Source organism: Meles meles, chromosome 2, assembly GCF_922984935.1.
Source record: "Meles meles chromosome 2, mMelMel3.1 paternal haplotype, whole genome shotgun sequence".
Lineage (NCBI taxonomy): Eukaryota > Metazoa > Chordata > Mammalia > Carnivora > Mustelidae > Meles > Meles meles.
Window position 1 is genome coordinate 119,754,323 of NC_060067.1, and position 16,060 is coordinate 119,770,382.

The following is a 16,060-nucleotide window of genomic DNA, read 5'->3' on the forward strand; positions in this document are numbered from 1 at the left end:
TCTTTATCCTTTTCTTAAGGAGTAATAGTCTCTTACCTCCTGCCTCCCTCTTCTTCAAGGGTCTTTGCATATCCACCTGAAGGCTAAGAGCTGCTGTGAGATGTCTGGAGACCAAGGTATCACCAAGGTCCCTGTAACACCTGCCTAAAATGTCACTAAAGAGATGCGATGACATCCTGAAGCCCTTGTTCTAGCAATGCGGCAGTTGTGAAGCAGGCAAGGGTAATTGCTGCCCACGGGATAATCGCTGTGACCTGCAGCCCATCAACATCCTGCTGGTCCAAGAGTGCCAAGCCTCTCTCCGTTCTCTCTGTCTAATGCTCTTTCCACCAGAGCAGTTTGGGAGCGAATCGCAAAGGGCTGAGATTCCCTGCTGCCTGTCTTATTAAGCGTGGGTGTCTGTTATGAAAATAGGCAGCGTGGCACGGTAGTGGAACCCACTGTTTTCAGGATGAATGGTGGCCATGCCAGCCTTCAAGAAGGCGGGCTGTTCATAAAGTGACCAGTTATGAACGTCACTGTAGTCTGTGTTAAAGCCATCCGGGCCCCTGAGTTGTAAACCCCTTGCAAAAAAGAAGTCTCTCCCCTTTGGAGAGATATATATCTATATCTGTATTTATATCTATATCTCTATATTTTTTCCCCTTCCTTTCCATTTTCTTTCCAGAGTTACAGATAATAAGGAAGCAGCACAGAAGGAGCCCAGGCATTTGCATCCATTAAAATTCAGTTCAACAGAAATTATAGGCCTTCAGCCTTGAGTAGGTTACTCAACCTCTGGGACTCAGTTTCCTTCCCTGTAAAAGGTGGATAATGTGTACCTTGCAGGCTTGCTGCATTGCTACAAGGCCTGAAATCCTTGCTCCTGATTTTAAGGGCAGAAGGACCAAAGGGACATGCTATTAAGAGTCTAGTACCCATCCAACTTAAAGGCAGATTCAGAGGTACCGTTAGGTCCTGTGTGATTCACGGCCAATTCAGAAAGAATTCATTTTGCTACAAAAGGTCTCATGGAAAACTCATATTCAGAAGTGCAAATGACAAAGACAACAAGGATTCCCTCTTGGAATGACTTTAGTCAGTCTCCTCTAAGCCCTCTTCTTCTTTTTTTCTTTTTTCTTTCTTTTCTTTTTTTTTTTTTTTATCTTGATATTTTATTTGAGAGAGAGCAAGCACGAGTTGGGGGCAGAGGGAGAAGGAGAAGCAGGCACAACCCAACAGCCCGGTGCTGCTCCTTAGTTATAAATTTCCACTTATTCTTGCAGTTGTATTTGGAGGTGAACTTGATCTTTCTCTCCTTATGCAATAGTCTTGATACCCGTCCCAATAGTCTTGAATAAAATCTTCCTTACTGTTTTCACAAATGTCAGAATAATTTTTTCTTCAATGAGATCAAAGCCTAAATATTGAGGTTTTCAAAAGAAGCTAATGCTTATCAGGTGTTTGATATGTGCCAAGATGCTGTTTGTTCTAAATGCTAAATCTCTTCTGTGAGGCGTCTGGATGGCTCAGTCCTTTAAGCGTCTGCCTTCAGCTGGGGTCATGATCCCAGGGTCATAGGATCAAGTCCCGCATCGAGGCCCCCTGCTCAGGTTGGGAGTCTGCATCTCGCTCTGCTCTGTCCCTCCCCCCAGCTTATGCTCTCTCTCTCTCTTTCTCAAATAAATCAAATTAAAAAAAAAAAAAGTCTGTCTCTCACAACATCCCAATGAAGCAGTACTATTATTATTACTATCCTCAATTTATAGATTAAAGGGGTTTCCTGAGAGGTTAAGTTACCTGCCCAAATACAACTAGAGCTAGCTAGTGGAACTGATACTCTAATCCAGAAATTCTGGCCCCATGGTCCATGTTCTTAAACACAATGCCAACCTGCCCTCAGAGGACTCAAAATTAGGTTGGGAAGTGTACTCTGTCAGTGTTCTTAGAGCAAAGTTCTCAAGTTTAGCTGCCCTCACAAGCCTAGGTAAGTAATACTAACCAGGAAAGCAAGGTAGGTGGGGAATGCATCACCTGGAAGGTCCGTGCTCCTCAAGATGGCCAGCCCTCATCATCACCACCTAGTGGTTACTGTCTAGTAATTCACACCTTCCGGTTTTTAAAGATTAACAAAGAGAGAAATCTGACTTTTTATGAAAGATCTCTTCAGTTTGAAAAAAAAAAGAAAGAAAGGGAAGGAAAAGAAAGGAGGAGGAGGAAAGAGATGGGAGGTGTGGAAGAAAGGGAGGGAAGAGAAGGGGAAACCATGCAGGACACACACCCTGCCTCCTGCCTTCATGCACACACGTGGTCATTTGCTCACTGGCTCGCTCTTTCTCTCTCTCTCTCTCACACACACACCTGCAGCAGGGATTCGTTCAGACTGTGGGCTACCTGTAATTTCACTTTTAGAGGTTATTAAATCTTACCTTAATGGACTCAGCTTAGTTTTGAAAGATACATCCTCCTTACTCAAGTACCAAGTAATTACTTTTAAAATGTCCTATTTATCTGACATATGAGAGACTATAGATTTCTGCTTTTGGTTGGAGAGGGGACATGAAAAGAGGAGATGTGGGGGTTTTTTCCTGGGTGTATGAGGATGCTGTGACAATTACTTTAGCAGATTTGTTTGAGAGAAATTTTGATTTCTTATCTACCCATGAAACAGATGAATTACAGGCAATCTGGTTTTTCTTTTTGATTCTTGAGTGGATGGATAATTTTACTTCTATTAACAATTTTTTTTAAAAACACCCTTTCAGAGTAAAACCAGTATAAGCAGTTAGCTATCTGTGGAAAATGGAAGTCAGTGCAGTGAATTCTGAGAGTTTTCCGAAATCTGTCATCTTTTTCTCCGTCTTCCAACTTCCGTTGCTGAACATTGAGCTGTTTATGTTTCACAGTCGTCTTTTGCAAACAAGGTTTCTTGGCTCCTGCTATAGAACACAGGAGATGTTCTGTACTCTTAGCTTCATGAAACCGTCCAGCTTTTGTAGCAGGTGTCCACACTACTTGCTTTTAATTGTCTAACACTGAATTACAGATAAAGTTTCATAAATAAGATACAACCATTTTCTTTCAAAAATAGCACTCTTTTAAGTTGTGTTTTGATTAATATTTCATGACCTCAGTTAAAATTTCCTATTATTTGGAAGTTTGGTGGGGATTTAATAATAGCTATTTTGGAGGGAAATGGGGTCAATTAACACCTTTTTATGCATAAGACTTTGTGTTGTCTCCTGTGGAGTGAACAGAAAAGTGTCAATAAGCTTGTCCCCTTCCCTTCTGGAACCTGAAGTCCTTTTGGAGAAATAATGACATTTATACAAGTAACAAAGGTACAAAAACAGTGCATAAGAAGGACCCAGATAACCATAGCTGTATGATTTTAAAAGAGACTTTATGACTTGAAAGCTTTAGAGGCCTTCAGAAAGAAAATGATATTTAAGTGGAGTCTTGAAGAATGGATAGGCTTTTTGAGGATGAGGAGGACAGAGAGTGGGAGGAAAGCCATACTAAAGGCAAATGAGAAAGAAGGAGAGGGGAAGATGCGTTTGGGACCCAACAAGTGATTGCAACAGAAACCTCCAATAAAGAAGACATGCATATAAGCCTGAGGAAAGGATTAGAGTGATCAGAAAACAGTCAAGACCAAGGATGGGAATATTCAATTCAACAGATTAATATGCATAATAAAGTTACAAGAAAGAGCTGGTTTGGAGGAGAAAAAAAAAAGTTGGATATACAGTTTTAAATTCAGATATACTTTTAAAAGTTTAGTCCTTTCCCACTTTTCAGTACCTCCATCTCTCCTTTTCTGTCTTCAACTCATCACATTCCTTCCATTAAGACCTAATATGTCTCATTGTAAATATTTTTAGAATTTATATATTCCTATGCAAACATGTCTGTGTGCGCACACACACAAACACAGTGCGTGGTTTAGGTCAGTGTGTGTTTAGGTCAGTGTGTGTTTTAGTGTAGTATTTTAGGTCATTGCTTGACAAAAATGAAACATACGTATCCTTTTCCTTACCTTGCCCTTCTGGCTCAGTCATACCTGGGGGAAATCCCTCCCAAGTGAAAACTTACAGCCTAGACAGCTGTTTCTTTCAGTGGTCACGTAGTTGGTCACTTCAACTACTGGAAGAGATCACGTGTTACGTGATCTCTTCCAGTATTCCCCCATTCATGGAGAGCAATTTGTTCCCAGTTTTCTGCCCCTACAAATAGTACTTCAATAAGCATACTTGTATCTCTGTCTAGGCATGCTGCTGTTTTATTTCTGTGGATAGAGGTGGGATCACTGTGTTGAGGATGTGTATTTTTCATTTTGAAAACTAAACTTCCCTCAGAAAGCTGTATCAGTACACAGTTTGCACCCACAAGTAATAAAAATACTGCCTTTCACTAAGACTCCTCAGGCCATAATGTTATAGCTCTTTTTTTTTTTTAAGTTTTTGCAAGTGCTGTTGATGTAAAATCTCGTTGTTACTTTATTTGCATTCGTTTGACTACAAATGAATTTGATCATCTTTCCATGAGCTTGCTGAGTGGGTTTCCTATCTTGCAAGCTGCATTTTTGTACTCTGTGTCCATTTTTCCAAGGAACTGTTTTGTCTCCCTGTAAATTTTTTTTAAGAGAGGACACACACACACAAGCCAGAGTGTGAGTGGGTGGGGGAGGAGGGTGAGTCAAGGAAGGGACAGAGGGCAAGTGAGAGAGAATCTTGAGCAGACTCCATGTGCAGTGCAGAGCCCCATATGGGGCTCAATCTCATGACCCTGAGATCATGACCTGAGCCAAAATCAAGAGTCAGACACTTGACCGACTGAGTCCCCCAGGCACCCCGTCTCCTGTAAATTTTTAAGAGTGTCTGCTATATTTTAGATATTTTTGTATGTCCTCTAGGGTTTTAAACATTTGTTTTTCAAATCTACCATATTTGTTTATGGTATCTTTTGTCATATAGAATTCTTGGGTTTTATTCAATTACTTAGGTTTATGGTTTTTCTTATAGTTTCTCTTATAGTTTCTGTATTTTCTCCTTTGCTAAAAGAAGCCTATTCTCTCTGCCCCTGGATTATATTTATGTTTCCTAGATTTTCTTACAGGCTTCTTATTTATTTGTTTATTTTACATTTCAACCTTTAATCCATCTAAATGCATCCAGGATTTATTTTTGGAGTTGGTGTAAGATAAACATCTAGTTTTCTTTTCTTCTAGATGCATTAACAGTTTGCCAGCTCCTTATATTAAAGAATCCATCACTTCGCTGCTAAATTGAACTGCCTCTCTTGTCACATATTAAATCTTCATTTATATGTGGATCCATCTCTAGATATTCTAGTGCATATATCTGTTTAGGCCTATTTCAATACTTACTGATTTGATTACAGTAGCTTTATAGGATTTTCTGGTAGCGGGTAAATCAGACTACACAAATGACTTTTGGGTCGTTACCATATGCTTAGGTAAATACATCAAAAACCTGTTCGCGAGACAGCAATGGGATGCAAGCAGGTACTAATGCACCAAAATAACACTTATATAATTAAAATATTCTTTTCAAAAGCTTTCTTCCCAAGATCTCTTTTTATATCAACAGATACAGGAGAAAATCTTAATGTGCTTGTAAGATCTGGCACAAATGACCGGCTGGTGTATTTTCAGGCCTTACATGCTGTACCGTATTAATGATACTGTTTCCCTCATTCGCAGATGGACCCCTCAGAGGAATCATCCCTGACTGAGTCTTCACTCTGAGCTGAGACTGCTTCCCAGAGGGAGACTGCTCTGGGGAGAGTGCTGAGGTTTTCCTGAAGAAGAATTCCATGGGGACTGTACCCGGCCCTTTGAGATCGGCTAAAACTTCCTTGCTTGCAGCTTCTGGAAAAGAAGAGGATCTAGAAGAAGCGCAGCCTGCCTCACCTCAGTCTCGACAAGCCCTCCTCTGTAAGAACACCAATGGCCTTTCTGGCCCTCCTGAAGGACCCATCCTCAGCCCCAGGGCAGCTGCTGAGGCCTTGATGCAGGCCTTTGAGCATGAGACCACCCCGCTGGACATGTCTTCCCCCAGTGTCTTCAGTGAGGTGGAAAAAGCGTGTCCTCCACGCAACTTTCCTGGCAATACCCAGCTGCCGGGAAGCAGAGAGCCCACAGCACCAGCTCCGTGTTCTGCAGCAGGAAAGGATGTTCTAGACGAAGCATTTACGATGCCAGCCAATCAACACAGCCACCAGGCCACCCCAGGCGACCAGCTCAGTGCCAGCCCCTCAGCAGGACCTGATGATACGCTGCTGAAAACCTGGAGAACCTCAGATGGGGAGCAACCTGGAAAGTCAAGTTGTCCTGTGGGCAGCACCCAGGGCAACAGCAAAGCCCAAGTGCCCTGTGATTTTCCCTCTCAAGAAACAGTCCAGGGACTGGTGCAAACTGCAAATACAGCAGCGCCTGTGTTCAGCTACACCTCCTCTCCTGGAGGCGGACCTGAAGGGGAGAGGCCGGGAGCCATTCACGACTCTCAGACAAGGTCCTGTGAGTCTCCAGCGAGAGAAGACGGCTGTTCTAGACATACAGAGCGCTCTGCCACCAGCTCGGACAGCCAGGCCATGATTTCTGTGACACCTCAACCATCCGACCTCACTATCCAAGGGTCCGCATTTCCTCCAGATCTGGGAAAGGTGCCATTGCCTGCACAGCACCAGGTGTCAAGGTTCAAAGAAGCAAGTACAATGACCAATCAAGCTGCCAGTGAGGTCCAGGACGTTGCCAGCAGGGCTCGGCAAGATGCTGAGGTGCAGGCAGTGGCAAGTGTCGAGAGCAGGTCCGTCTCCACCAGCCCCAGCATCCTCACTGCGTTCCTAAAGGAAATCCCTGTTCCTGAGCGTCGGGAACCACAGGAGCAGCTGCGTGTCATCTGCCACGGCAGCGGCCGTGGGAGCCACACGCTGGAGCTGTCTGACGACATCCTAGCCCCCCAGGAGTCCAGCCAGTGCCCTGGCATCATGCCAGAGGTGCACATCCAGGCAACTGCAGCAGTTTCCACGGCTTGCCAAGGGGACTGTAAGTTGGGGAGCCTCCCAGGGGAGGTCCTTCAAATCTCTGCAATCACTGTGGCATCTGGCAAGGCTCAAGATATGTGCAAGAAAGATGGGGGGTCAGCAGGCATGGCCCCGACGGGGGAGGAGCCCACCTCCAGACAGCTTTCGGATGTGAATTCTAGCTCCCAGAAAGCTAGCCCCACTGACCAGATTTCTGTCCGTGCAGGAAGTCAAACTGAAACAAATCATGAATTGGGAAAATTTGAAAGCAAGCCATCTGAGTTTGCAGTGAAAACCACAGATGGTCCCCAAACAAACCCAGACTGCCAACTCTCTGACTCTTGTGGCCCTGCCAGCAAAGCCGACCCGTCCGGGAGCGTGGATCCCGCTGGTAAAGGACAGGCAACAGAGCCTGCGTCTCTGCGCACAGTAAAACAGCAGGAATGTCCGGGCACCGATAGCGTCGAAGCCAGGGCAAGGGCAGAGGCCAAGACTCTGCTGCTCAACCCTAAATCTCAAGAAAGTGCAGGTGCTGGATCTGCTGCCAGCCCCACGCCGTCCCCAGTCAGGAAGAACCAGGACGGTACCTTGGAAGAAAGCAGACAGACCAAGATGGCCACCAGCCTGAGCCTGCCGGCTGACGCCATGGGGGACTCCAGCCCAGGTTCCGGCAAGAGGACCCCTTCCCGCTTGGTCAAAGCCAGCCCCCGCAGGGCCAGCCGCGTCAGCGAGTTCCTCAAGGAGCAGAAGTTAAACGTGACAGCGGCAGCGGCGCAGGTGGGACTCACCCCGGGGGAGAAGAAGAAGCAGCTTGGCGCCGACGCCAAGCTGCAGTTGAAACAGTCCAAGCGTGTCAGGGACGTCGTGTGGGACGAGCAGGGCATGACCTGGGAGGTGTACGGTGCCTCCCTGGACCCGGAGTCCCTGGGCATCGCCATCCAGAACCATCTACAAAGACAGATCAGGGAACACGAGAAATTAATCAAAGCTCAAAGCAGCCAGGCCCGGAGATCCATTTCCTCAGACACTTCTTCCAACAAAAAGCTCAAAGGAAGGCAGCACAGCGTCCTGCAGTCCATGTTGCAGAACTTTCGACGCCCCAACTGCTGTGTTCGTCCCGCCCCTTCTTCTGTGTTAGACTGAAAGGGAACATGTATGGGAACCCTCGTGCACAGTTACGGTATTCCTGAGTGTCTGTGTATGTCAGAGCTTACTTAGTTTTTTGGGGGGTTTTTTTGTTTTGTTTTGTTTTTTTTGTTTTTTTTCGAGAGACCAATTAGAGAAAGCAAGTATTAACTATAGGAAGTGGCTATGAAGCTTTGTTGGGTCCTTTGATTAGGGCTCCATGAATGAAAATAGTTCAATTTGCAAGAAAGGACAAGAGAAAAGAAGGAAGCCTTACTGAAGGTTCATGACCTTAATTAAGAGGAAGTAATATTCACTGTTTTTTTTTTTTTATTATGATGTTGCTTCTGGAACTAGCATTATCATTAAACATGTGTCATTTAGAATTACTGCCTCAATTTATCACACTCTGGTATTTCCATTAAAATCCCTGCTTAATATTAAAAATAGCAAAAACACTATAAGCGAAAGCACTGTTAGACTCTCTAGTTGTATTGCAATAAGAATGCCACTACCACACAAAATTTAAATAGATGATAAGAACTAAAAGGTAAAAAATGTGAAACAAATTTTGACTCAGTCTTAGGCCAGATGACAGTAAGTAAAAGCATTTAGATGCATAAAATACCGAACATGAATTAATACTTGTAAACATCTGCAGACAGCTGTTTTTGTAAACCTTGTTTTACTGTTAATAAATGTAAGAAAGTTACGTTAGGAAAATGAGCTAAGTTTTGACTATGAATACCGCCCACATAAAACATGAATTTGTATATACAGATTTCCCTGCACGGAAGGCAAGGGGCAGCTCTATGATTCTGACTGGATTAAATTCACATCTCTTTAGAAGAAGTACATTGACCAAATTCTTGGAAGGAGTCCTTGAATTATTAATAATACAGAAGTTTGTGTTGTACAGGTGGCCTCCAAAAATATCCTACTGAGAGTACTAAGGTTTCAGTGAAGAATTATGAACAGCCAGTTTACCAAACACTCTCTTCTCTGTGTTGAAAAAAAATAACAAAAGCAATACATTTAATTTCACCTCCTGAAAACAGGCTGTATTAATAATACAGAAGTTTGTGTTGTACAGGTGGCCTCCAAAAATATCCTACTGAGAGTACTAAGGTTTCAGTGAAGAATTATGAACAGCCAGTTTACCAAACACTCTCTTCTCTGTGTTGAAAAAAAATAACAAAAGCAATACATTTAATTTCACCTCCTGAAAACAGGCTGCAGTTTCTGTCTTTCTTTTGACTTGCTTGGTCAGTAGCTGCTTGTTCAATGGTAGTGTCTAATAGAAAATGTAGTCAACACCAAATAGAACAGAAGCTTCCGCACAGTTTTTGTTGTGTAGACGAATATCATGTAATTGCCAAGTTTCTAATCCGTAGTAAAAAGGTAGCCTGTGTGAACTTACTGATTTTAAGAGAAATACCATCCTATCTCATGCTTCAAATCCAGTAAAAGAGGCCTTCACTAAAACAGGGTCTGAGCGTCAGGTGGTCTATAGTTTTTGAGAACATAGGCATGTGTTTGAGCTCAGCCCGCACCTGTTTCCAGAGGAAGAGCACGTCCTTCTTGCCCACGACTGTCTTGCAGGGCACCGGGCTGGGCTGGACGATCAGCAGTGGCTTGAGAGCAGAGAGAGTGTGGAAGAGGGAAATGAGATAGGGCGCTGGAAAAGTTTCCCCTCCTAGATTCACTGCAGGGATATCACTGGTGTCCACCTTGCATTAGAAAGTCAGATTGTTTAGCGTGGAAGGGGTGCTCGCTGGTTGCCTTGCCTGAGCTTGTTCCCCGCGATGAATCCGAAAAGAGTGTCTGGCCATGTATCCCCTCTCTCTGGAAACTCACAAATGCCATTGGTGCAGGGAACTCACAATCTCTGTTTCGGCCTCTTTTTTTTTTAATTTTTTTTTATTATTCTCTTGCAGATTCTGCCCATATAGGGCAAAATCATACCTGAACTGTAACACCTACATGCTAAACTGGACACAGACAGCCCAAATTAGTATATAGCCATTGGTCTCTTGCAAAGCAATTGGAGTGTATATGAAGACCGCCTAAAAGGCTCCAGTCCCAGTGCTCCCGGGGCCTCAGAAATAAAATTACAGTTGTTATGCTTGGAACTGATAATGAATTTTTTTAATGAGGTGCGTTTTTCTGTTTCTTACCAGTTGGCCTCTATTAAGAACACTACCTGAAATAGAAATTGCCATCAAATTAGCAATCACATTACTATTAATGATGAGAGATTTAGTCTAAAACTCTCTTTGGGCCTTGAATATCCATTCGTAGTAGTGTTCCTGTGGCTTTTGTTGGAGATCCCTCTGCCAGGCTATAGTCTCGCTCCGAGCCCGTTCTCCCTGCCTGTCTCCCTCACGCGTTGGCCTACATGCTGTACATGCACGGAGAACACCCTGTGTACACAGTAGCAGCTGTCAACAGTACCCGCTCCAGATGGGTGGGCCCCAGGTAATCCTCGCCGGGACGTGGCTAGAACAGGCTGTTCCTGCATTAAAATAGGAGAAAAAGAAGAATTGAAGCATCTGGCAATAATATTTATTTTCATGAGTTTGGTGTAACCACATGAATTATAAAGAGCTCAAGTTAACTTATAAATTTGTAATTCTAAATTTGTAAGTTGTGAAGTTTAAAAATTATAAATAGTTCAAGTTAAAGATGAAGCAGAGGCCTAAGAGAGTCATCGGCATTTGTCGCACATGAAACAAATTAGGAAAATTACACTGAATTACTTAAAACTAAATTCAGCGTTGCGGTGGTGCCTCTCAGGGTTAAGACTTCACGTTTGATGGAGTACTTCTAACCGGATTTTTTTGGTACTGGAACTAGCCTTTCCTTCTTAAGCTTTAATGGTTTAACTCTTCACCTTTACTTTTCCCCCACTCCAGGGATTGTCACAGAATAGGAGACCTTTGTTTGGTTGTTTATTGACTCTTAAGGAAGGAACAGCTTTTCAAAACAGTAATAAAATGGACCATCAAATGGCCAGTTAAGGAGCCTATTGAAGACAAGCCCTGCTTTTGCTACAGGATACCCTGAGTACTCAACCACATAAAACCTTGATTTGAAGATTTTCCTTCCCTTCAGTCTGTGACATGGCATTGACCCGCTGTAAGGCGTTCATGATGCTGTAGGTTCATCCAACAAATGAACGTAGAAAACGGTTTTTGTGGCAGATTCTTTGAGCTTGTTTGGCTCTATTCTCAGCTTACCTGTATGACACATACCAGGTTGAAAGTTGGTTTTATCCTTAATTTCTTTTAGATGTTTTCCTCCTCCTGAATGCTTTTTAGTCATTGAAATATATGGAGGAAATGCCTTATTGGGTAGATAAATATAAAATATTTCTTAAGCCAGTAGCATAAGAGAGATGAGTTAGAACACAGTGCCTGGAAGATAATGAGACATTTAAGATGTTGAGACGCTATATGGCTTACCCAGTAAATACTAGAATTTTTTTTTTAAATACTAGAATTTAAATATTGATTTTTTTTTTCTATTTTAATGACCACAAGAAATATGTCATTGCTTCAGCTATCCTATGTTTATCTTCAGTGCTTTCCTAATTATCTCTTTCTGGATTATTGGCTTTGATGCCACAGACCAACTGCTTTACACATAGTAAAATCCTCATTTATGTTTGTGTTTTGGACCAATGGCATAAGTTGAACATTTTGTTAGGTCAAAGAAACCTTTTCATTTGCATCCAAAATGAAGTATTTATAAAATATATTGGTATATTTTCCTACCTTGACAAGTTCAGCTGCATTGAATATAACTCAGTTTTTGATGATTTCTAAATCTTTAGAATTGTCTGATAATTCTTATTTTGCATACCAGTATTCTTCATGTTACTGCTTACATAGCAAAAGTTAAATAAACTGTAGTGAATATGCATGTGTAACATATACCCTAGAGGTTGAATTTTGGAACCAAATCCTTGATAGGAACTTGTCATTTTAAGATAGATAACAGAAGAAGAAATGACTTTGGGTTGCATCCGAGAGTTTTGAGATTTTATGGTTCCTAGCTTATTCCAATGTTATTCCTCTCATTTCTAAGAATTCCCATCATTCCGGGAGTACCTGTATATACCACATGAAGATTATAATATAATGTGACTTTAAAATGTGTTTACAGAGAATATATATAAGTGTGCTGTTAAAGTAAATTGTTTGGCCTTTGCTGTATCCACTCAGTTACTGTTTGCTGCCAAAATGTGAGAAAATATCTTCTATTCCTCCTACATATTGTGCAAGTGTTAAAAAATTTGTCCATTTCTAGTACCATATAATTCACCACTTCCCTTGTCTACTTTTTAAGAATCAGTATAAAGAAAACAATACCTTAGGATAAGGTTTGCATATACATATATGTGTTTTTACTGAAAATTGGGCCCTTGCAGCCATGTGTAGGCCTCGACCGGTCTGATTTACTCATTGTCTACAATGCTGCCATGGAAATGATGCTATTTACTCTCTCCTGCTTTGTCCTGAGTGGTATTTGAGAAATGAGGCCTGTGAATTTCCCTTTGTGATAATAACAGGGTGAACTCAGCAGTATCTTGGATAAACGAGCTGACCATCTTGTCCCCACCCCTGTTTTGTCTACACAGTGAATCAGAAGTCTTGTCTGTGTCTGCTTCGGTGTTTGCTATTTTATATTGATATCTGAGCATTTTGTTTTCTGTTAGCAATGTTCTTTGATGCTGTGTGTGGCCCCTTTGGTTGAATCTCTCCAAATGTGGGTCAGCTGCTGCCACCTGGCAAGTAACAGGTGATACACTGAATCTCCTGTCCATTCTTGTAACTATATCCTTCTTCATGAAATTCTGCAACTGGCTGAGTAATTACAACCATCATCTGTGCAGACACATGGGCTTAAGGATGTCTACAAAATTTTAGACATTTTTGCAAAAGGGTAAAAATATAGTCTTGTAAATACTGAAACATTTCCATGAACTTTATCCTACTCTTGGGGGAAAAAAAAATTCTCCTTGGCTACAGAAATAAGATAAACTTGATTTGTGGTGACCAAGGACATAAATGAAGATGGATTGAGGTGGAAAAAATCTGTCTCACAAGTAATCAGTGATATCTGCCGGAGGTCATTACAGCTACTCTTAACTGTGAACATTCACCAGCTAAACTACTTACTTGCCACAACCAAATAACCTCTCTCAAAGTAAATCCAGTATATCTGTATATAAGTGTAGATAGAAACAACAAAAAAAAAATCCTGAAAAATTACTGTCGACTGTCAGTTAAATCAAGGTGATAATAATTGTAAAGAACATTTAAATCACCATGGGCCTTGGTGAAAATGACCTTGGAGGCCAGAATGGTGCAACAAGATGTTATTCACAAGTTTGGTGTTTTGTTTTTGTTTTTTTTTTTTTCTTTTAAGACCCAGATATCTCAGATACTCATCTTGAGAATAAAGACTGTTGAAAACGAAATTAAAGCCAAGCAATAATGTGCCAAAAAGAGGCAGTTAATACCAGCAAGTGCATCTATATGGGCACTCCATCCTAGAATATGGTTTGCTCCATGAAGACTGACTGTAACCCATAGGATAAAATAAGCAAAGGCATAACTTCTGCTTTCTTGCTAGAAATACTTGTTTAGGAGCTCCATTACAGAGGTACGGCACCGGTGAGCATTAGTAGGGATATGGTCGACATCTCTGTCTTAGCGCTATCGAAGACAAAAAGGAGTCAAAAAGTCTTGCCAGCTTAGAATTCAAGACAGCTCCAAACCGAAACCTCATTGAAACAGAGCTTAGACACATAGTAATCACTCTTCCTGGATATTTGGGTGTAGAAAAGCAATTCATTAACTCTACCTAGAGGATTACCAGCCTTAGCTATGAAAAAAATGGGTTCCAAATGTAAAATAACTAAAACATGAGTACTCACTTCAAAAGGGGCCTCAAATTAATGCCTTACAGAAAATGGTGTTCCAGATGGGCATTTCTAAGTACTAATCCTTCATCAAGTCTTTTTTCAATTCAAGCTCAATCGATTGGCTGCAAACCTGTAGGAATAAGTCACATATTTTACACTTCAGAAAAAGATTCTGATGACCAGTCAGCATGGTGATAATTACGATTCGAAATACCCTAGTGATTTAAGTGTGCTAAGGAGAAAAAAATGGGAGAGAAGTGCTAACTTCCTTCTGGATCTCTTATGATGAGGAGATGTCATCCATTTATTTGCAGGGTGAAAATTAGAGCTTTTTGACGTTGCAGCTAGCATTGCTCTTTGTTACTTTAAAAAATTAAAGTGTCTATTCTTTAACAAAGCTTTTAAGCACGTAAATATTTTTTTTCTGATTTGTATCATTGCTTTAATATCATGTAAAGACTACAGATAGAGCCAACTGTGCTGAATGGGTAGAAGGGGCATACCCATGTTTATCAGGATCTCATGATTTTAGTTGAGATTCTTTAGCATTTGTTTTAGGCCACATCTTTGAGAGAATTGTTTTTCATAATGTTTTTCCATCACCTCTTGACATGATGTTGGTAAATCCAAAGACAGCAGTATTATAGTCACGCTCCGCCATCCCTAGAGGAAAGGAGAGACTAATTTTTGTTTTCAGGACATCTGGCGATCGCTTTTCCTGAGGCTGAGAAAGGTCAACAGGGCCTGAAAACTCAAGAAAGAAATATACTCATAATTACTAAATTTCCAAATGTACTTATCTCTGCTGTTAACGTGCGAACAGTATGTTGTGAATAATACTGTAGCTGGTCGTGGTGCGTCAATACATTTTGTAAGTGTGTACAGTCTGAGTGGTTGGTTTTCTCTTTTTATGTGTAGAAAAAAAAATCACATGCTGTGTCCCATTTCAAAACCCAGTTCTGCCATCAAGTAGACACATGTACAAACATGAATAAAGCCAACAGAAGTGTGCGTATGTATTCAGTAACAGAATTTGTCCTTTCATTTTTGAAGGTCAGAAAGGGCTGTTTTGCTTGTTTCTTTTAATCATCTCTGAAAGTCGATAACGTACTTATCTCAAAGGCTGAATACGTTGGCTGTACACTGGCATGTTACTAAATACGCCGGCTTAATTAACCGTGTCATTTGTCACAGGTAAGGTCAGTTCTTTGACCTCTGGGATGATTTACATTCCTCACACATCCTCTCTGTGTTAAGTGTGTGACTAGGATGTACATACTATGGGTGTGATTGTGTACATACCTTGTATGAATTATCTAAATCCTCAAGGAGTCGTAGGAAAGCAGGAAAAAGAAACAGTTGTTCAAAAGCCTCACAAGGGCTAATCAATGAGTATTTTCATTTTCTACACATAAAAATGTATACATGGCATAACTGTAAATAGCTTACACACACACACACACATATACACACACACACATAGAAGCATTTTATTCATAGTGTTAATATCTAAAACTGCAAAACAACTTGTTGGAAACTGCATCTTTCCATGACTGTTCTGTTTTACATACATTAATATTGAATCAAATAACTCCCCATTAAATGGTGTTCTACTCCCAGGTAGCAGATGTGGTGCTTCAGAAAGCTGAGCCTCACTATGAAAATCTAGTCAGTGTCTCACTCAGGCATAGACTGGTACCTGAGCAGCTTCAAAGGTTTGATGCTACTGTTCAAGCACCTAATTTTATATCTGGTAAAGACAAACACTAGGGAAAATTAATGTTTTGTAGGCTCCATTTGTACATTTATTTGCACAGGCTGGTAAAAGCCCTACCTTTTTTTAGAGAACTGTCCCTAGATTTCAAAACAGTGTATAATCACTCAGAGTGGAAAATGATTGTAGGCATTCTGTTGAGACTGGCAAAATAATGTTTAGCAACACCAAAGAGAAGTCAGAGTGAAACTTTTTTAAAAACT

General features: G+C 41.4%; 1 protein-coding gene across 5 annotated transcripts in view; it reads left to right on the forward strand.

Annotated features, from left to right (window-relative positions):
• GPRIN3 (GPRIN family member 3) overlaps positions 1-15,110 on the forward strand; it is a 66,193-nt gene extending 51,083 nt beyond the window's left edge. For 4 of the 5 annotated variants that reach the window (XM_045995301.1, XM_045995311.1, XM_045995288.1 and 1 more), the window contains one exon: positions 5,705-9,172. In XM_045995301.1, coding sequence (XP_045851257.1) covers positions 5,818-8,169 — 2,352 coding nt within the window. In that variant the 5' untranslated portion in view covers positions 5,705-5,817 and the 3' untranslated portion in view covers positions 8,170-9,172. Of the gene's footprint in view, positions 1-5,704; positions 9,173-9,244 lie in introns of those variants that run through there. The other variant, XR_006816859.1, reaches the window with a different exon arrangement.
• The last annotated feature ends 950 nt before the right edge of the window (positions 15,111-16,060 follow it).